The sequence below is a fragment of the Marmota flaviventris genome, chromosome 6, assembly GCF_047511675.1.
Source record: "Marmota flaviventris isolate mMarFla1 chromosome 6, mMarFla1.hap1, whole genome shotgun sequence".
Classification (NCBI taxonomy): domain Eukaryota; kingdom Metazoa; phylum Chordata; class Mammalia; order Rodentia; family Sciuridae; genus Marmota; species Marmota flaviventris.
The window spans coordinates 87,982,741-88,004,174 of record NC_092503.1 but is presented as its reverse complement, the minus strand read 5'-3'; the positions used below and the strand labels follow the sequence as shown (position 1 = coordinate 88,004,174).

At 41.5% G+C, this 21,434-nt stretch overlaps 1 protein-coding gene across 1 annotated transcript in view; it reads right to left on the bottom strand.

Moving 5' to 3' along the window:
* Positions 1-21,434, bottom strand: part of B3gat2 (beta-1,3-glucuronyltransferase 2) — a 76,143-nt gene that overhangs the window by 12,525 nt on the left and 42,184 nt on the right. Inside the window, exon 2 of the mRNA XM_071613264.1 lies at positions 19,459-19,603. Coding sequence (XP_071469365.1) covers positions 19,459-19,603 — 145 coding nt within the window. The remainder of the gene's footprint in view (positions 1-19,458; positions 19,604-21,434) is intronic.

The following is a 21,434-nucleotide window of genomic DNA, read 5'->3' as shown; positions in this document are numbered from 1 at the left end:
TTAACTAGGTGTGCAACTCTGATGTAGCCTGAAACCCTGTGACCAGACTTAGACTGACATGGAAGCCAGGACCTCCTCAAGGCATTTGACCCCAAGAGCATCTTCACATTTGCCCCAGCTTCAAAACAATCTCCTTAGATTTTGTACATATGTTTGAAGGGAATGTGGACAAAGACCCTCCTAAGGGCACAAAGACAGCACTGAGATGCAGCCTGGGGAATCAGTCAGCTTTTCTCTGAGCCAGTCTAGGCTTCTGTGACGTTAGGCTCCTCTCTGAAACAGCTGGCCAGGGACAGGCTTCTGAGTAAAGATCAAGCAAGACACAATGCCAGCTCAACGCCCCCGGGCTTTCCAGACACTGCCACCAGCTGTACCACCTGTCAATATATCTGACTTCGTGCCACTCTTCTTGTTATTATTTGGTTTATTATTTAGTAATGTCTAGTGTTAGTGTGTCAAGGCTATACAGGTTTTTCTTAATTTAATGACCTGGTATACTTTCAATCTTCATTAATGTCAAACACAAGAAATAAAGGTATATTCTCTGTGTACTAAAGACACTGTTATATACAGAATGACTAAATCAAGCTTGTCACATATTTAGTTTTCTACAGCCTTAGTATTTATCTACTTAGATCTGTAAACCTCAGGGCTGTTTCAAAATAAAAATAAATAGGCCTGGGGAGGTACCTCAGTTGTGGGGAGCCACTCTGAATGACTTGTGCCTTCTATCCTGAAATGAGAGACTGACCATCACTACATTTTGTAGTGATCTGGGCCTTGTCCCAGTTCAGGAAGTTGAGGGTGTGTCTTCAGATGTAGGTGACGCCCCTTGGGTTGAATTACACTCACTTGTCCCTTGTAACCCTGCCCTTTCTGGCCTTTTTTGGATGGAACTTTCTAAGAACAAGGGTCCCCCTAATAAAAGCCCACTTCCAACCATGGTTGCTCTCTTGCGCCAGACTCTCCTGACTTTCTCTTGCTCTCCCATTTGGGAAAGCCTGAGGCCAAGATCAGAGAAGCCGTCCTGAAGCTTGTTTAAAGATAAAGTGTGTGTCTGTGTTTTGTTTGATGTCCTTGGAAATTCACACGAATGACCTTAAGTTCAGGTGCCCGAGCAGGTTGGGGGGGAGGGGTGTGTGGAGGAGTGGGGGGGCAGCACTCAGTAATTAAGCAGTTGCCTAACATGTGTGTGGACTGGGATCAATCCCCAGGATGACACACAAATCTGAAAACTTTAAAGGCATGTGTTAAATACATCTGCCAGGGTCTATGATACTCATTTGGGGGTTCACTGATGTTTGATACGCTGGGTGAATGTTACACTTTGTTGTATGTAGCTTTCATCAGTGTAAGACATTCTTCTCTGTCTTGACCTCTATCTGCTTTGCTCAATACTGACAAAGCTCTGGGCTTTCTGTCTCATCCCTTTATCATCCATCTTCATCACAATTTAAAGTGTGACTTTTATAAGAAATGCAACTTTATTGCTGTATTTTCCTCAGAGCAATTTTTCAGCATTTATCACAATTGTTTTATCTTGTTTATTATACATTTTTTTGGCTTTCTCCTTCTTTTCTGACTTGAATAAATTTTGTTCTTCCTCTAATAATACAAAAGTTTTTATCTTATATTTGATGTCCTTGTTGATACTTTAAAAAAGTCATTATTTAAAACATTTTAAAATGTTTAAGGAGATGTGTATGTGTATGTGTGGTACTGAGGACTGAACCCAAGAATCCTCTACCACTGAGCTACATCCCCCAGTCCTTGTTTATTTTTGAGACAGAGTCTTGCTAAGTTGCCTAGGCTGGCCTTGAACTTGTGTGCATCACCATGTGTGGCAAGGAGTTTTTTAAGAATTGATATTTTCTTCTTATCATCATGAATTAAATCACCTCTGTGACACCCCCCACACCCTTACTCCTTGAAGGAACCCACCTATATAGAGAGCTTTCATTTTCCTCTGCCCCCAATCAGACGTTACCAGAATATGCTAAAACTGTCATTTGAAAATTTTATTTTCATATCATTTCTCCCACTTCGAGATTCCAACAAACTGCTTTAAACTTCACAGTCTGCATTTGTCATTATTCATTCTAAACTGTCAGTACAGCCACTCGAGTTGCTCACTGCTTTTTCTGGTATAACAACCTTTCATTTTTAAATTCTTTATTCCAACTCACTTTGGCTAAAGTACTTTTGTTAATTTTTTCCTTTTTTGAAAGAAATGTCTCTTGTATCTGTAATGTTTCCTTTATCTGAAATGTCTCTTTTGTCCTCACACAGACACAATGATTTCACTGGACACAAAATTCTAGGACCCATTTCTTTTCCTCCAAACTCTAAGCATCTTTTTTCATTACTCTCTCATTTCGTATTATGGAAATCTGATGCCAGTCTGATTTTTCTCTCCTTCATAGGGAAGGAGCTTGTTTCCCTCTGAAAACACTTGAGATATTTTTGCTTTAAAATCATGGCACTTAGATTCATTCATTCATTAAACAAAAATATACATAAATAAGCAAAGTGCCAGGGACGGTGGAGAAAGTGGTAGATAAAGTCAGTCTGTCAGTCCCAGGTAGGCTCGTCCCAGAGCTGGGTACACATGCAGTGACAGTGTTGCAAAGGGTCCACGTGCAGTGAGGAAATTCCAGGAGGCTGCTGGGAGTCAAGGATAATTACACAGAGCTAAGGGATGGGGAGGGGAGACAGGAGAGGATAGCTGCTCCAGGAAGAGACAAATCTGTGTGAAGCCCCCACAGGAAACAAGAGGAAGATAACCTGAGAGAGGCGGGGAGAGCAGGGACACCAGACCTCACAGCACCTGGGAGGCAATGGAGAAACCAAATACAGGGAGCATGTCATTAGGGACAAGGACAGAAGCTGTCCAACTAGTTAGGAGGTTTCTGCTGATCCAGGAAAGATGACAGCTAGTGTGGTAGGGAGGAAGTAGGAGATAGGAGGCAGCACAGCGGGAGGGAGAGACTGGAGAGTGAAGTGACCATGACCTTGCCGTATATGGTGTGGACTCTAAGAAAGGGAGTGTGGTGGCTGTGGCCGCAGTGGTAACGCAGGCTTACCAGCCGCAGCCAACTTCTATCAAGCATTTACTGTGAATCAGGCATCCTTCCAGGTGATGAATGTAGTATTAATGTATTAATTTAATCCTCACAATGACCCCACCAAGGACACACTGTTATTATCATAGCTTACAAAGCAGGAACTGAGGCAGAGAAAGGTTACTTTGCTAAACCACTTCTAGGAACTGGCAAAGCCGCAATTTAAACCTAGAAATGGAGCCACTCTCAAAACTCAAAGGTTAAGAAAATGGTATCCTATTTCTTGATATTTGTTTCACATACATTTATTTTATTTTCTAATTCTGAAACTCTTATTGGATATATTGGTTTCAAACTTCTTTTCTCTCCTCCTCTCATAGTTTCCATCTCTTAGTCCTTCAGCTGCTAGTTTGGTAGAATTCCTGGAGGTCTGCTTTTCCCCCACCTATTTATATCCAGCCCCTCCAGGTACCAACGTTAGAGCCACTGTGCTCTCACTGTCTCACATGGGTTTGTTTCACAATCTTTCTTTTATTGATTTACAAGAAACCTTGCCCATTGCCCAGCCCACTCAGGCCTGGTTTGATCACTAGCACCACAGTCGGAGCAGGGAGTTCCTTGTCTGTTCTCTAGTTATTCTTTTATCATAGCTGCTAACTTTTTAAAGATACCACATCCTTAAAAACCTCACTGTGAATACACAATAGAATTTTTCTCTCTCAATTACCATTAACTATTTCAAAGGGAACACCTGTGTCCCTTTAAAAAAAAAATCTATTCATTTTTGTAAAAGAGGTCAATGATCTCAGCAATTGAGAGACTACATTTGGGGCACCTGGGACCACTTAGAGCAGTTTTCAAACAAAAACCTGGAAAGAGGTACAGTGATGGACGCAACACTTTACAAGGGGCTTCGCTAGCAGGCTGTACGAGTTTTCCCTTCATGTTAATGAAGGCAACTGCCCAGAGTTAGGTAGGGTTTTGCCAGCAATCTCCATTCCCACAGTGTTAATGAGGTTGAAGCCCCCCTCCACACACTACTCCCCACTGTTCCATTGACGTGAAGTGCATTCTCTACCAAGCAGAGGCTACCAGTGTGCTTGGGGAACTGGTCCCCGCTAGCCACCAGGTCTCTCCTTTCTGAGTTTGGAGATCTTATGGAGACACCATCACTTACTTTCATATGAATCTTTCCTTTAAGCTGCATACTTTTTCCTCTATCCAAGCCTATCTTTTTAAATCTGAAAACAAATTCTTTCAAATTTCACTGTATAGTTCCTTTTCCAGCATAGTTTTAGATATTTTTTCTAACTTCCATTTCTTGCCAGTCTTTTTAATGAACAGAGAAAGGGAGACATTGTAAAAAAAAAAAAACATTTTAGTGAATTATAAAAATACCATCCTTATCTCTCATCCATCAACCATTCAGGTAAGTGGAGATTTTAATCTCTTTTTTAAATAGCCTAATATATAACAATTAACTCAAAATGGATCAAGGACTTAAGCATAAGAGCTAAAACTTTAAAACTCATAGAATAAAACAGAGAAAAGCTTCATGATTTGGAAAACCTTCATGTTGGATTTGGAAATGAATTTTTATGATACCAAAAGAGGAGGAAACAAAAGAAAAAAAAAAAGACTACCAAAATTTAAAACTCTTAGTTGATGTCCTAGACGTAAGGAACAGAATAGCGGTTACTAGAGCCTTAGAATGGGGCGAGCAGGGGTGATGGGGAGAGGATAGTTAACAGGTACAGGGGTGCAGCTAGCTAACAGGAATAACTAAAGTTCTGTAGCACAGGAGAATATGTTTGATAACAATTAACTGAGTATTTTGAAAGAGCTACTAGAGAGGGTTTTGAATGTTTCCAACACAAAGAAATGAAGAATGTCTGAGATGATGCATATACCAATTACCCTGATCTGATCATTACACACTGCACACATGTATCTATGTGTCCCATAAATAAGTACCATTTCTACGCACCAATTAAAAATGTATTTTAAATTTTTTTAAACTTTTGGTAATCAAAAGGACACCATCAACAGATGAAAAGTTAACACAAAATGGGAGCAAATACTTGCAAATCATATATCTGATATGAGATTAACATTCAGGATATATAATGAATTCCTGAAACTCAACAATAATCCAAACAACCCAAATTGAGAATAGGAAAAGGAACTGAATAGACATTTCTTGGAAGATGATGTACAAATGGCCTATAAGCACATGAAAAGATGCTCAACTTTCTTATCAGTAGAGAAATTAAATCTACTATGAGATATCACTTCATTTGGATGGCTATTATCAAAAAAAATTAGCAAAAACAGAAAATAAGTATTGGCAAGCATGTAGAGAGAATCTATAAACACTTTTGCATTGCTGGTGGAAATATAAAATGATATAGATACTATGGAAAACAGTATAGTTCCTCAAAACTACTAAAGAACTTCCATATGATCTAGCAATTCCATTTCTGGGTATATATCCCAAAGAATTGAAAGCAGGGATTCAAACAGATATCTGTAAACCCAAGTTCATAGCAGCAGGATTCACAGTAGCCAAAAGGCATAAAAAAACAAATGTCCATCCATGTGTGAGTGGATGAACAGAATGTTCATAAGGCTGATGAAATATTCAGCCTTATAGAAGGAATTCTGATACAGGCTCAATAGGACCTAGTCAGTCTAGAGATCTCAGGTAGGATGGCCTCATTACCAAGATTTCTCAATAGCATCATTTCCATAGAAAACACTTGTATCAGCCAAGGAAGAAGACAATTTAAGCTTAGAAAAAATATTTTTTTAAAATTCTAATAACTGAAAACCATCACCACCAGTATAAGGGGAAAGATTGCCTACATTCATTGATGATACATGTTTAATGCATTAAAAACCTTTTTTTAATTGACATAATAGTTACACATATTTATGAGGTTCAAACCTTCAGACTGACTCTGGGTGGCCTAGGAGGGGACTGCGACGACCAATGGACTATTATGAACTACAGGAAGGAAAAGTAGCAGCTTCGACACCTACACTAACTACTCTTCTCCCTTGGCTGCAGTTCATAGGCACCTCAAGATTCAATAAAACCAAAACACATGCCCCGCACAAACACCAAGGCCAACCCCAGAGGCAATGCTGTAACTGACCAGAGGCAGATCCCTGAAATGAGTATCTGTTCAAAGCTCCCTGAGTCATTCTGAGGTAGGCAGGCAGTCGAATTAAGCCGCTCTGGATTAGACCCTCCTCAGGGAGCCCTCTGAAGTGCAGCTCCCTTTTTAAATCTCATCATAAATAAATAAAAGATCTATTTATAACTAAAAAATATTTTTTAAAAAAACAATGCTGTCTCAGAAGGAATAAGGGCGGTATATATTTTTCATTTTGATAATTCTTTAAGCTAGAAAAGGAAAACAAGTTAAAATCAATAAACTCAGCAAACATGATTCAAGCTACCACTGTCAGGGACATCGCCCACCCAGAGACACCAGAAGAGTCAGGCGCCCTCTCCTAGAGGCAGTCACCAGTCAGCCAGGCGGCAGGGCCCAGAGGACAGCAACATGAGCGCCACCTCGTGGTCATATGCACAAGGGCAGGGTTCTGAGGAGAACACGTGGGAGGGGCATCTAAGCAGGGCAGAAAATCAGGAAATAGTTTCCAGAGAAAGAGGCTCCCGCGTCACTGATGCCATGTGAATGGAGACTAGAAATTAGGCAGGCAAACATGGGAGACAAAGTAACATTCTATATTCTGAGCTGGATGGCAGTATGTGTCACTCTTACTGATCTTAGGACCAACCATCCGCTTAGGGTAATGGGGGCTGCCCCTGCAGTTGGCAACAATGGATGAGGTGGAGACTGAAGCACAGATTGCGATTGGGGTAATCTTGGCTGCTCAGGTAGCCCTGAAGAACTCGGGGTAACGTTAACTTCGGAAGCCAGTGCAGAGAGGTATGATAGTCAGAATTCATGGGCCAAGAAATTAGCATGTGTGCCAGCCCCCAGGTTACCTGTGCAGAGACATAGCCCTTAATCCTATCTACACGAATAAACTGTCTACCTCTGTTTAACAAATTCAAGATGAAAAGTGCATCTGCTGATGCTCTCAGGAAAGTCAGGTTGGAGAAAAAACATTTCTTCCCTTTTGTGACTTGATCAGAAAATGAGAATCATTCTTTTAAATCCTTCCTCATATGTCACCAGTAATTTGTACAATGAATATGTGCATGTGCTCCACACAGGCTTCCTCACTCACAGGGACACATAGGACGCCTGCTGTTACCAAACACCTTGCAAATCTGAATGTTACAAGTGGTCTTTTCTTTGGAAAGCTCAGTGCTTTTGTTTGTGAAGGTAGTGATCCTCTTGCCCCACAGTTCCCTGCCCATTGCTGGCCTCTGGGGGTAATCAAACACAACTTTAAGCTGTCCATCTAAAATCATTTGAGGGGCTGTGGCATAGTGGTAGAGGCTCAGCGGTAGTGTTTGCCTAGCACATGAAAGGTGCTGGGTTCAATCCTCAATAACCCCATAAAAACAAATAAATAAAATAAAGGTATTGTGTCCAACTACAACTAAAAAAATATTAAAAATTGGTTGAGTTCAAAGTCACAGTCTGATCTCATTTCTTGATTAAGATGAAGCACTCATTGAATATCTATAATGTTGTATTTGGTGCTTTGTAATATCTTATTTCATTTCCCCTATTCTGTAGATGAAGAAACAGAGGCTCAGAATAAAACAATGTGGTCCTTTGGCTGGAGGTGGGGCGAGTTGAGATTCAAAGCCAAGCCAAGTGGCCCACTGCTGTTCTGTTAATCACTTACTCCCTGTGCTACCTCAGACAAGCTACTAGCACCACTAGACCTCAGGCTCCTTACCATTAAAGGTAATAAATCTAGCAATCTCTGACAGAGTTTTGTGAGAATTAAATGAGAAAGAACAAAGTGCCTACAAATGTCTGGTAAACACTCAGCAAGCAAAATGTATTTACTAGACTTCTGTGATACAAAGAAAACTTCAGGTTTTCAAAATTCTTAGTCTTGAATGAATGGTTTATTCATTGATGCCTTGAAGGGAATTCCAACACATAAATATAGAACAACTAGGATTGCAGGAGGATGCTATCCTGGAACCCCTTTTATGTATTTTCCCAGCAACTACTAAAGGGCTCTGTGGAAGGCTAGTGGTATAGTTCAGTGGCAGGTCACTTGCCTAGCAAGCCCTGGGCTTGATTCCCAGCACCCCCCCCCACACACACATAAACAAAAGGTGGAGGGACTGTATGGATCCTGTCCACTCTACCTCTGCCTTGCTCTCCCCCCTCACCAGGCATACTAGGGAAGATTCCCTGATTATAAGCACCAAGATGAACAGGTGCTCCTTACCTCCATTCAACACAGCAGTGACCACAGCACCTGTGACATATTAGATGTGTACCTTGCCTTTAATTCCTTAGAAGGCCCCTCATTCTGCAAATGGATACAAAATGAGCAACAGGCTTCCTATGGCCAGAACATCACACCACCATCCTTGTGGCTCTGCAAGTTGTCAGGACAGGATTATCACCTCTGGCAGCTAAAGGTGAAGTCCCAAGTTGGTCCCTATTATGGTACATTAAAAGGCACCCTATGATATATCAAGTCACTCTATTGAAAACACTCAATAACTTAATCTTTCTTATATGGAACATTCATGCATGGAAAACAGCAGGCTTAAATTACAAATGGCTCCAAAGGAACAAAAAGGTCACTTCATTTTCTTGAAGTGTTTATATTCATGACGCAAAGTAAACATCATTAGTTTTGACTCTGCTCCTTGGGCTTAGATGGCCTTCTGATCCAAGTTGGCTTTTAGCTTATCACAGAATTATCTGTCAAGAAAGCGTTTGCCAAATTAACCCAGACAAAATTTCTTGTTGACAAGTATCAAGACAAAGGAGCCCTGTATCACTATTATCTCTACATCCTTGCAGAGAACCCACAGGAGAGCATCAGTGACCTTCATGGAATTATCCGTTGGCCCTGGCCCTCTCCACCCACAGTCACCATTTGCAATAGCCTTTCAAAAGCTTTGCCTGGGAATGTACTCCAAAACAGGGCAATGCTCAGAACCTTCTGAGGCTGGGTTTGGGGTCCCTGCTGGATCAGGCACAGCGTGCACAAGGTGAGTCATGGCTTCTGCCCACATGGAGGCTGCATCCCAGTGGTGGGGGGGAGTTTTAACAATGACACAGACGTCATGCCACTGTGGCAAGCACTATGGCTCATAAGCACAGGAGCATAGATATGGCAAGTCCTGATGGGGGTGGGGCTGTCAATCTGGGACGTCAGCAAAGGCTTCCCTGGGAAGGTGGCTGCATAGGGCTAAGTTGAGGAAAGCCATCTAGCTTTCCCCATAGTATCTGGGGGAGGGGGAGGTCAGGTTGTACTGAAGGGATTGGAAGCCCCAGAGATATAGTGGAGGGGCACAAGGCTGCAAAGCTGGGTGGTGGTGGCCCCCGCCAATCTCTTGCAGTGACAGAGAGGTAGAGCTATGTATCCCAGAGCATGGCAGTCTCTGAAAAGCTGTAAGTAAGGGGCAGCTGAGAAATTCCTGAAAGATTCCTCTTCTTTCTGCTTTGAGGTACAGTGGGGACACCAGAGAACAAGGAAGAACATAGCAGACCCATGAAGGTACTATTGCCATCTTCCTCCTCATCTCCAGTCCCTGCAAACTCCAAGTTCTCCACCAGGAAAAGGACCCCAATGCACCCAGAGTAGTTGGGTTTTGTGACCACCACCACCACCAACCCCCTCGCCACCATACAGACTCCTTTTTTTTTTTTTTTTGCATAACTGATGTTCTGATTAATAGACTGTATTTTTCTGCCCATAAATTACATTCAAAGGATAAAACAAATTACACCAATTAAAACTAAACCAAATTTAAATTTAACACATCAGTTATCATCATATCATACAACAAAAAGGCGTTAAAAAATCTAAATGTCTGCTGATTTATGAGTATAATCTGAAATGGCTTGTTAAAATTTTATGTTCCTAAGAGCTGTGGTATTTAAGGCCTCCTCTCACCTCCCACCTCCCTATCCTGGCCACAATGACCCCTCCCCAGATGGCTGTGGAGCCTCTGGACATCCCCGCCTTTATTCTGCACCTGCCCACATTTTTTTTTTTAAATACAATTCTAATGTGTCAGTCCCTACTTGAAAAATTTCAAGGTGCCTCTCAAGTATGACCTCTGCTACCCCCTTCTCCTGAACCTGCCCCATGGCAGTTCTGTTCTCTTAAATGTAAACCCCAGACATTCCATTTGTACCTCATTTGCTACCTCATGGTATAGTCAGTGCTATGACCTTAATAGTCTCTGTTTTCTTTCTGCTAAGTACAGGGACAGGGACTGTAAATTCCCCACAGGGCCAATGCAATCCTGTGCTATGCGGAATTTGGGATGTCACTTCTCCCTGTCAATTAACATCAGGCAGAGGGTTGACTCCCAACAACTGCCCACTTCTTGGTTTCCTTACTGCTCTCACCTATAATCCAGGAGTAACAGGTGATTCTGCCCAGGTGAAATTATCCATTGAAGGCTCTGATCCCCCATATTTCCTCTTCTTTGGGACTTGGGTCACTTTTCTCTCTTAAAGCCTCATTTGTCTCCCCCATTATTAAAGAAAAACAAAAACCTCATCCTCCCTGTCTCCTGCTCTTACCCCTTCTTAGTGCTGCCACATTCCCTGGGGGAGTTGTCTGTGGCAACTCCTTGGGCACTCCCAGCCCAGCACCTTTCACCCACTGACTTCCCCCAAAGCTCTTGGGCCTTTTAAATCTCCAGAGAGGAAAAACTACAGACAGCTGGAAAGATGCTGATGGGTCAAATGGTAGGAAAAGCTAAGCCTCAACAGGAATAGGAGTACGAGCAGGGTAGATCCTTTCACCAGACTCGACCCTTAGAATCAGAACTCGCCAAAAATCACACATCCTTCAAGATGAAGGGACCTTGGAGTCACCCACCTAGCTTGTCCCCACCACAGTCCCCCCATAGGCCTTCTAGCCTCAATTTCCACAGCACCCTCTGTAATCTCTGTCCCACCAAAATGGAACCTTCTCTACCCTTTCACAGATCAAGCTTCTCCCTCTTGCTCTAGTGGAAATAACTTTTCTCTGACAATTTTGCTGACCTTTTACTCCTCTTGAATTTAGATCCTTTCTTCTCTCACATCCTCTCTTATCCCAGGGAATAGTCTTGCCACCACCATCCCAGAGATGCCAAGTATGTGCTTCTGTCTCTCCCAATTCCACATTCTCCAAAGATCTTCCTCTTCCACCTCATGAGACTTCTAACAGCTGGATTTGTGATTCACCCACCTCTTCTCCCCACCTACTGTGGTCCCACATCCATCCCAACACCTCCTTGCTCGGCCATGTTTCCTTCCCTGGTTCCTCCCCTGCAGTCACTGTAAGTGACTCTTCCTATAGAGGCAACCCCAGGAAGTCCAGGTGAGCATTCCTGGGTGACCTCTTCCATTCTCAGAGCTGTGACACACACTGAAAAACCAGCCTCTACCTCAGAGCAAAGCCTGTCCAAGGAAGGGACATGACCTTAGTCCTTGGAAAAACCCACAGAGCACTCCTAAGCACATTCCCACCCTGCTAAGTTGTTTATCTACAAATAACAGGAGAGATCTGCTGCACCAGGTGTCCCTGACTCAGTCAGGCTAGGTGGGGACCCATAGCAGCCCCCTAGCAGCCACCAATCAGCATGAGACAGGGAAATACCTGGGATGCCAGATGACCCTCCCAGTAGTTTATGGTGGTTGATAACATATTGGGAAACCATGTAGTTCAGCACATACACCCCTCTTGGCTTAAACCAATCGGTTCAAACGAATACCCCTTTTGTACTGACCAATCACCCCTACCCAACTTGTTCCCGCCAGTGAATGTGCTAATCATGTTTTATAGTTGTTATTTGATTTTCCCGTGGTGTGTGATGATTTGCTAAAAGAGGCTATGATGTATGTGAAGTCCCTGCCCTCTCCAAAGAATGTATAAAAATGCTGCAAACCCTGGGCTCGGGGGCCTCTCAGTGTCACCAGTTGCTGTGTGTGTGCATGGAGGACCGAGCTAGCTCGCAATAAACACCTCTTTGCTGCTTACATCGATCTTGGGTCTCTGGTGGTCTTTGGGGGTCCCGAATTCGAGCATAACAACACATGTCCACGGACTCCAGTGTAAGGGTAAAAGAAATTGAAGTTAAAGCGTAAAAGTTAAAGGGTAAAAGACCGGGTGTTGTAAAGTTTCTAAGCTGCAAGGTCTGAGTTAAAATGTAAAGGATTAGGTATTGTTAGGTTTCTATGCTACCTGCAAAACCTGAAATTTCTGTAGCTGTTAAGACAATGCTTGGAACTGCCCAGTAAATATTTCCCCTGACTATTTGGTTGTTTAATAAGGGCTCTGTGTGGTCGCACCGTAGGCATTGCAGGGCCTGGACTAATCAGTTTAAATGTAACCCCCTCCTTAGGAATGACCTATCACTCCAGCATGACCTGTTCCCGCCAATGAATGAACTAATCATGTTTAGGAGTTGTTGTTCAATTTTCCCACGCCTCATGATGATTTGTTCTGATGTATACAAAGCCCTCCGCCCTCCCCAAAAAGTGTACTTAAGCAGTGCTCAGCCCCTGCTCGGGGCTCTGTCTGCTTTCCCTTCTTGAGTGGGCACAGAGCCCCAGCATGCTGGTTCAATAAATCCCCTTCTGCCAATTGCATGAGTGGTCACTTGGTGGTCTCTTTCTCCGACGTTTCGCGGGACCCTTACACCAGGACAGAGAGCTAAGAGGCCTTCTAGATATCTCTTCCTCCTCAGAAACCACACAGGAGAAATAGTTTTATCACTTTTTGATCACATCTCATTTTTACCAGTCACACACACAAAAATAATAATCCACAGAACTGAAAGTGATCTGGTGACATCATATAATGTCCCTTTGCTTTTGTGGATGAAAACAGTACAACAGAGATGCAGATGTGGAAGTTAACCTTTGCTGAGCCTATGTTATAACAAAACAAACAAACAAATAAATAAACTAACTAACTGATCTTTGGGTAGAATTCCTGGCAAGCAACTTTAAAAGCCCTTGAAATGTCCTCAATAACAGGAACACTTTTGTTATGTTAAGGAGGTAACTCAGGGTGGGCCCCTAAGTAGCTTTAGGTTGGCGGCTGGTCCCCAGAAAGAACAAACATGGAATTAGAAGGTCCAGATTTTGGGCCAGGCCTGTAATACCAGCAGCTCAGGAGGTTGAGACAGGAGGATCATGAGTTCAAAGCCAGCCTCAGCAATGGTGAGGCACTAAGCAACTCAGTGAGACCCTGTCTCTAAATAAAACACAAAATAGAGCTGGGGATGTGGCTCAGTAGTTGAGTGCCCCTGAGGTCAATCCTTGGTACCTGCCCGCACCCCCCAAAAAAGGTCTGGGACTTTGGGCCAGGTGCGGTGGAGTAAGCCTGGAATCCCAGCAGCTCAGGAGGCTGAAATAGGATTGCAAGTACAAAGCCAGCCTCAGCGACTGAGTGAGGCCCTACACAAGTCTCAAAATAAAAAATAAAAGAGCTGGGGATGTGGCTCAGTGGTTAAGCACCCCTGGCTTCAAGAAGATTGGGACTTTGGACTAGGAAACCTCTGAGAAAACCTGGAGACTGAGTTCAATCATAAAGTCAATGACTTAATTGATTATTATACAAAATGAAGCTTCAATAAAAACTCTGGACAGGGAAGTCAATTGGAGTTTCCTGGTTTGCAAACACATTTGTGTGTGCTGGGAGGGTAATTCTAAGAGGAAAGGTGTGCTCTTACCCTCTCCCCACTGGCCCTCTTGATCTGGCTAGTTCTAATTTGGGTCCTTTACAATACCACTATAATGGTAAGTGCAGCGCCTTTCTGAGTCTGGCAAGTCTTTCTATCAAATTATCAAACTTGAGGGAACTATGGGAAGCATCAACTTTATAATCAGTTGTTCAGAAATGCTGGTGGCCTGGGCATCCCTCGAGTGTGGCCGGCATCTGTGTCCTCTAACTTGTGGAGTTTCTACTAACTCCAGGTGGTTTGTGCCAGAATTGCAGTACACCCAGCTGGTTTTACTGGAATGGAGTGCCTACTGTGTGCCAGGAACTTGACAGGGAACAGTATCTACAGTCATTCATGGAGCACAGTGCCCTGCCTGCTGCCTCCTAGAGTTAATAACATGGAGAATCCAAAATGAGTATCTCGTCATTAAGTTCCAAAATTTTAAAAAATCTATACCTTTGGACTAGGCTGAAAATCACCTCAAGTTTAGTTCTTTCAAGCAATGGTTCTTTCTGATATTTTCTTAGAAGTGGTCAAAATGAGTCTATCACTTGAAAGTAATTCCCTGCCCTCAAAGTGGAACTAAAATTTTTGTATGGACTGCTTCACTTTTAGCCAGCTGTCAGATACCTGAGCTGTTCTAGAGTCTACTAGTAGAAAATCCCAGGGTCTCACCGAGTTGGCAGAGTAGTGTATCCACCCATCAACTACCAAACCCAACTGCACTCTGCTCCTAGGGCCAATGTTCCATGTGTAAGGAAAACTGTGTTGGGGTTTGTGTTAAAACAAGGCTTGGGCCAGGCACAGTGGCACATGCCTTCAATCCTAGTGACTAAGGAGGCTGAGGCAGGAGGATTGTAAGTTCAGACCAACCTTAGCAACTTAGCAAGACCCTGTCTCAAAATAAAAAATAAAAAGGGCCGGGGGTGTAGTTCAGTGGTAAAGCATCCCTGGGTTCAATTCCCAGTACCAAACAAACAAAACAAACAAAAAACAGTGGTTATGGCCAACATTAGCCTGTTACAAAACCTCAGAAGGACACAATAAAAATAAAACTATAGACCAATATCCCTGATGAACACAATTGCAAAGATCCTCAATAAGGGGCTGGGGTTGTGGCTCAGTGGTGGAATATTTGCCTTGCACATGTCAGGTACTGGCCTCAATCCTCAGTACCACATGAAAATAAATAAAATAAAGATACTGTATTCATCTATGACTAAAAAAATAAAAAATATATTTAAAAGATCCTAGATAAAATATTAGCAAATAGAATTCAATAGCACATCAACAAGATAGGCCATTATCAAATTGGTTTCATTCCAGGGATGCAAGGATGGTTTGACACATACAAATCAATAAATATATGAGATACACAGAGAATAAATGTCATATTGTAGATGGAGAAAAAAAAGACATTGGATAAAATTCAATATCCCTTCATAATAAAAGCCCTGAGTAATTTAGGTATTAAAGAAGGACTATACCTCGACATAATAAAGGTTGTATAACCCATAGTCAACATCATACTGAATGAGAAAAAAGTAAAAGCATTTCCTCTAAGATCAAGAACAAAATAAGGGTGTCCAATCTTACTACACTTATTCAATATATTGCTAGAAATTTTAGCTAAAGCAATTAGGAAATAAAAGGCACACAAACAGGTAAGAAGTTGAATTATCTTTGCAGATGATATGACTCTATACATAGGAAAACTTAAAGACCCACCAAAAGACTATTAGGACTGGTAAAGGAATTCAGTTAAGTAATGGGATATAAAATGAGCATACAAAATAAATAGCTTTTCTATACACCAATAATAAATTTGCTACAAAATTATGAAGAAATCTCATTCACAATAGTCACAGAAATAAAACACCCTATAGGCAGGGATAAACTTAATTTAAACAGTAAAAAAAAAAACAATGAAAATTATGATATGCTAAAGAAATAAATTAAGGAGGACACTGAAAGATGGAAAGACCTCATAAGTTCATGGTTTAGAAGAATACTGATTAAATGTCCATAGTACCCAAAGCAATCTACAGATTCAGTGTACTCCAACAAAACACTGGTAATGTTCTTCATAAAACTAGGGAAAAAATCCTAAAATTCATATTGAAATGCAAAAGACCTTGAAAAGCTAAAGCAAACTTGAGCAAAAAGTGCAAAGCTAGAGGCATCACAATATCTGATTTTAGGACATATTATAAACCCACAGTCATAAAACCATGATGGTATTGGAGTAAAAATAGACCCATAGACCAATGGAACAGAATAGAGAGCCCATAAATAAATCCACACAACTTCAGCTGACCAAGGTGTCAAAACATACAATGGATAACAAACCTCTTTAACAAATAGTACTAGGAAAACTTCCCACATATACAAGACAGAAACTTGACCCCATCCCTCACCCTGCACAAAAAATCAACTCAATGTGGGCCAAAGACTTTAATGCAAGACATGAAACTCTGGAACTACCAGAGGAAATATAAGAGAAACACTTCAAGATATTGGTACAGGCAATGAGTTCCTGAATAAGACTGATAGGAAGCAAAAGCAAAAGTTGACAAATGGGATTACATAAAACTAAAAAGCCTCTGCACAGCAAAGGAAACAATAGAGTGAAGAGTGTACCTACAGAATGGGAGAAAATGTTTGCTAGCTATTCATCTGACAGAGGGTTAATATCCACAATACATACATAATTCACACTTTACAACAACAAAAAACAAGTAATCCAATTAAAAATGGCCAAATGATCTGAACAAATACTTCTCAAAAGAGAAACTATAAAGGACCAATAAATATGTGAAAAAATATCTTTAGCTATCAAAGAAATGCAAATAAAAACCACAAGATACCATCTCACCACAGTTAGAACGGCAAACTAACATAAAAATAACAAATGTTGGTGAGGATGTTGAAAAAAGAAACACTTAGACACTGTTGGTGGGAATGTAAATTAGTTCAACCACTACAGAAAACAGTATCAAAATTCCTTAAAAACTAAAAATACATCTACCATATGATTCAGCTATCCCAACCCTGATTACATATTCAAAGGAAATGAAGTCAGCATATAAAAGAGATACCTACATACATACCCATGTTTTGGGGGCACTATTCACAATAGCTAAGATATGGAATCAACTGAGGTCTCTATCAATAGTGGAATGGATAAAGAAAATATGGTATATATACACAATAGAGTATTATTCGTAAAGAAGAATGAAATCCTGTCATTTGCAGGAAAATGTATGGAACTAGAGGACATCATGTTAAGCAAAATAAGCCAGACACATAAAGACAAGTATCATACATTTCATACGTGAAAATTAAAAAGAAATGAAGAAAAGATGACCTGAATGTAGAAGAGGGATTATTAGGGATAGTGCAAGGGGGAAAGAAGGGAGCAGGGAGGGAGTTAAGCATAGAATACAAGTGACTGGACATAGTCAATACACAATGCATGCATGGGTGAAAATATCACAACGAATTCCACTAATTTGCAAAATTAATATGTGCAAGCTGAGTGTGGTAGTGCATATCTGTAATCCCAGATACTCAGGAGGCTGAGGGTGAAAGGATCACTTGAGCCCACAAGTTCAAGACCAGCCAGGAAACGTAGTAAGATCCCATCTCAAACAGCAAAGTAATATGTGTTAATGATTACAATAAAAATAGAAGGAGGAGGAGGAGGAGGAGGAGGAGGAGGAGGAGGGGGGGGGGGAGGGGAGCGATTGTGGCGGCTTTGGGAAATATTAGGACCAAAGATCTGTCCACTGGCTCCTTTATATTGGATTGTCTTTGCTCTTCCCAAGATGGGAAACTAGCAAGAGGAAGGATCTATTAGCAGACCTTGGTGGTCATTTCATGCCATTTCCTTATTTCACACAGGACACTAAATCCCAGGGAAGTAGAAAGACTTACTCTAATGTTCTCTAAATTTTCTTCTCAAGGCTATCTGCAGTCAAGCCAGAGACTCAATTTTCAAAAGATACATTATGATCAGCCTTATATTTTAAGAACCATAGACTAGATTGGAAAGGCCTCTTTCGAGAGTCATCAGACCTTCCAAATATGACTCATGGGCTGCTCCATCTGCCTCCAAGTAAATGTTTTGGCTGAGAAGCCAGCCTAGCTGTGGGGCTATATGAAAACCAAGGGTATGGCTTTGGTTGTGAGAGGGATGGAGAGGTCAGGGCATGAAGGACATGGCAGAGGGTGACCAGGTAAGAGCAAGAGATGTAGACTGCCCTGGGGATCAAAGACCACAATATACACTCCCCAAAAAACAGGTGCTCTGGAAATGTCTGTTAAATGCCAAGTAAAGACATCCTATTTCGTCCTCTCATGATGCAGTGTGGCAGATCCACCACCCAGCCATTCACGAGAGCTTGGCCCCCAACTTACTCCTCGCATTCTTCAACTCTTGCTCCCTTCCATTTATAGTATCATCAGAATAAAAGTGGTGAATCCAGTTCACAGCACAGCCTTTATCCATCAAAATTCTGAACACAGAGATTTTGACTGTGGTTGGGAAATATACACAAAGTTTTGGGCAAGCACAGGCTGACACACAGGCAGCCCTGTGATGGATGAGATCAATTTTTGAAGACTTTCTGCCTTCATCTTCCAGGTTACGGATGTCAGATTTTTTTCCCAGCTCTCAGCCTCATATTCCAAACTACAACCTTCCACAATAATCACAGGCATCATTTTATATAACCTCTAGAAAATGAGTCACTTTTTGATAAAATAGCATTTTAAAACTTGTGGTCTACTAAAGGTCTGATTCAATTCAGTTGGTTGGTTGGGATGAAAATATAAAAGTTATACTCAAGGGATGGGGATGTGGCTCAAGTGGTAGTGCGTTCACCTGGCATGCATGAGGTGCTGGGTTCAATCCTCAGCACCACATAAAAATAAAATAAAGATGTTGTGTCCCCTGAAAACTAAAAAATAAATATTAAAAAATTCTCTCTCTCTTTAAAAAAAAAAGTTATACTCGAAGCTAAGAAATGCTTAAAAAACTAGTAATCCATTTTATATTTTAGCTACTTAATGAATGTATCAATAAGGCATCAAATTTATCAATAAGCATTAAAACGACTTGTCAATTTTAAGTTATTACTAAAGGTATCAATAAAATTGGTATGTGTTTAATATATGAATCAGTCTTCTTGAGAGAGGCACCAAAAGGTTCCAGCTTACAGGGGCCAGGTCTGATTCTCACTGCCAAACCCCAATGCTCAACCCAGTACCTGGCTTGTAAATGTTTGTTAGATAAAGGGTCAGAGAGGTGGCAAAATGGAAAGGAATAAGCATTTTCTGACCACTTTTAAAATCAATTTCCACATGGACTAACCAAAAAGCCTATCTTGAATGTTTAAATATTTTACCTGCTGAATATGTTATGATCTAGGATTTTATCCAAATTGGGCTTTTAAAGCCTCCTTTTCATGGAGCCTGTTGTAAATGGAAGCATCCTAAGGGCAATCAGGCAGGAACAAATGTCACCATCACACTCCTCACCTGCCATGTCGATGGCAAAAGGCCTGTCTGCTCTCCAGCCGGTGTACCAACCAACGACTTTTCCATTTTCCACCAATGGACGTTCATAGCGTCGACCACCAACCAGGCCCACTGGCCAGACAGAAACCTTACGTGTGGTTCGCATCTACAAAAGGGGGAAAGAGATGTGTTTTAAGTTTTGTTAGGGAAAAGAAGCAAGGAAAGGAACATGACCCACACAGAAGGAATAGGAGGGGTTGGTGGTACAGATTCAAAAGATGAAGATTTCTAAACAGAAGCCTTCCGTGGGTACACTGCTAGCCCAATTCATTATGGTTTGGCCACTAAGTACCCTCAGCGTCTACTAGTATAAATGCAGCTGGTTTAAAGCTCAAGCCTTAATAGAAAGCAGGTGTCAATACCTGAATCACTTATTTGAAGCTAAGTTGAGGCTACTGAATATTTTCCATTTGTTTCAAAGTTGAATCTTTCAAACAATACTTTGTATCTTCTGAAGGGAGAAGGTTTACTTCCCCTTCAGGGAACTTCATGACTCAGTAAGAGCAAAACTTGCACTCAGAGGAGCCATGGGAATGTCCTTTCTTTTAATTTACAGCTGTATATACACAGACATCTTGGCTGGGACATTAATAATGGGATCCAGACCCAGGATAGTAGGCATCCTACACAGTGACAAAAAGAAACACACACCCTTAAAAAAAAATTACCTGCCTTTCAAGGCAGTCAGGCCAAAGTAGAGAACATAAATGCCTCACACAGGTGTTGAAGTATTTGGTACTCTTCCTGCCACATGGTTATGCATGGTGGAATACCAGTTAACACACCCTCATCTGAAAATTATTTGCTGTACTTCTTTAAGGGGAAATGTTCGTAAGAAAGCTTGTCAATTTCAGGCAGCATTTCCAAGGAAAACCATCTCTATTGCCATCTTCTGCTAGCCCACACAGCACTGGAATGCAAATTAGCACACTTCCTTGGGCAGATGCATCCCATGCTGGAGCCATGGCCATCAAAAAACAACTCCTGCTGTTGAGGTAATTATAATTTTGACACCAGTGCTTTATCTTTTATTTGCTATAAAATTGAACTGGGTCACCACGATTGGGTAACCCAGGGTTAAAATACCGATTATCAAATTTTTAATGAAATGAAGAACAGTGATATGCTGGGAAAGATTTTCAAACACAATTGGAACAGAAGTCCTGCTATTAGAAAGTAATTAGAAGCTCCCACTAGCTAAGCACCCCCAATTTCACTTAAGCTTAATGTCCTACCTTATTCCAGTAGGAGACTTTAAGGGCCTGAAGCGTTCCAGGTAAGGAAGAGTCTCATTGCACTGGTCTCCCTCAAATCTGAAACTATTATTTTTATATTTCTATCACTTTTTCAATAAATTAATCACAACTGTCTTGTACAAATTCTAAATTTTATAATTAGGAAAAAAAAAAAAAGCTTTACTGAGGTACAGACTGAAAAAAAAAAGTGTACAGGTCCAAGACTGTCATTTTTTAAAAGGACCATTTGCAAGGCTGGCCCTTAGCTGGGGAACTTGCCTGTGAAACATGTCCTACACCGCTAAGGCTATTTTGCCTATTTGGGGTATTAAACACCCACTTATTTTTTAAAATCAAAATTTTTGGTAGGCAAGGGGTAGCTACATGACCAGCTCTCAGTAAAACCCATGAACTCTGAAGTTTTCAACTGGTTTCCCTGGGCATACACACTGCACATCTGTAGCTAGGTTTCTGCTGCCGGAGGGAATGTGTGCTCTGCCTTCTCGCTCAAGGGAGGGGAGAACAGAGGAAGCCAGTACACAGCTTCCTACAGATTCTGCCCCATGTCTTTATTCTTCCTAATCCACTTTGTATTCTTACTGTGTTGCTTACAGTAAATGTTAGCCATGAGTACAATTATTCACCGAGTGCTGGGAGTCCTAGTAAATCTCCAAACAAGTGGATAACCTTGGGGACCTCGGA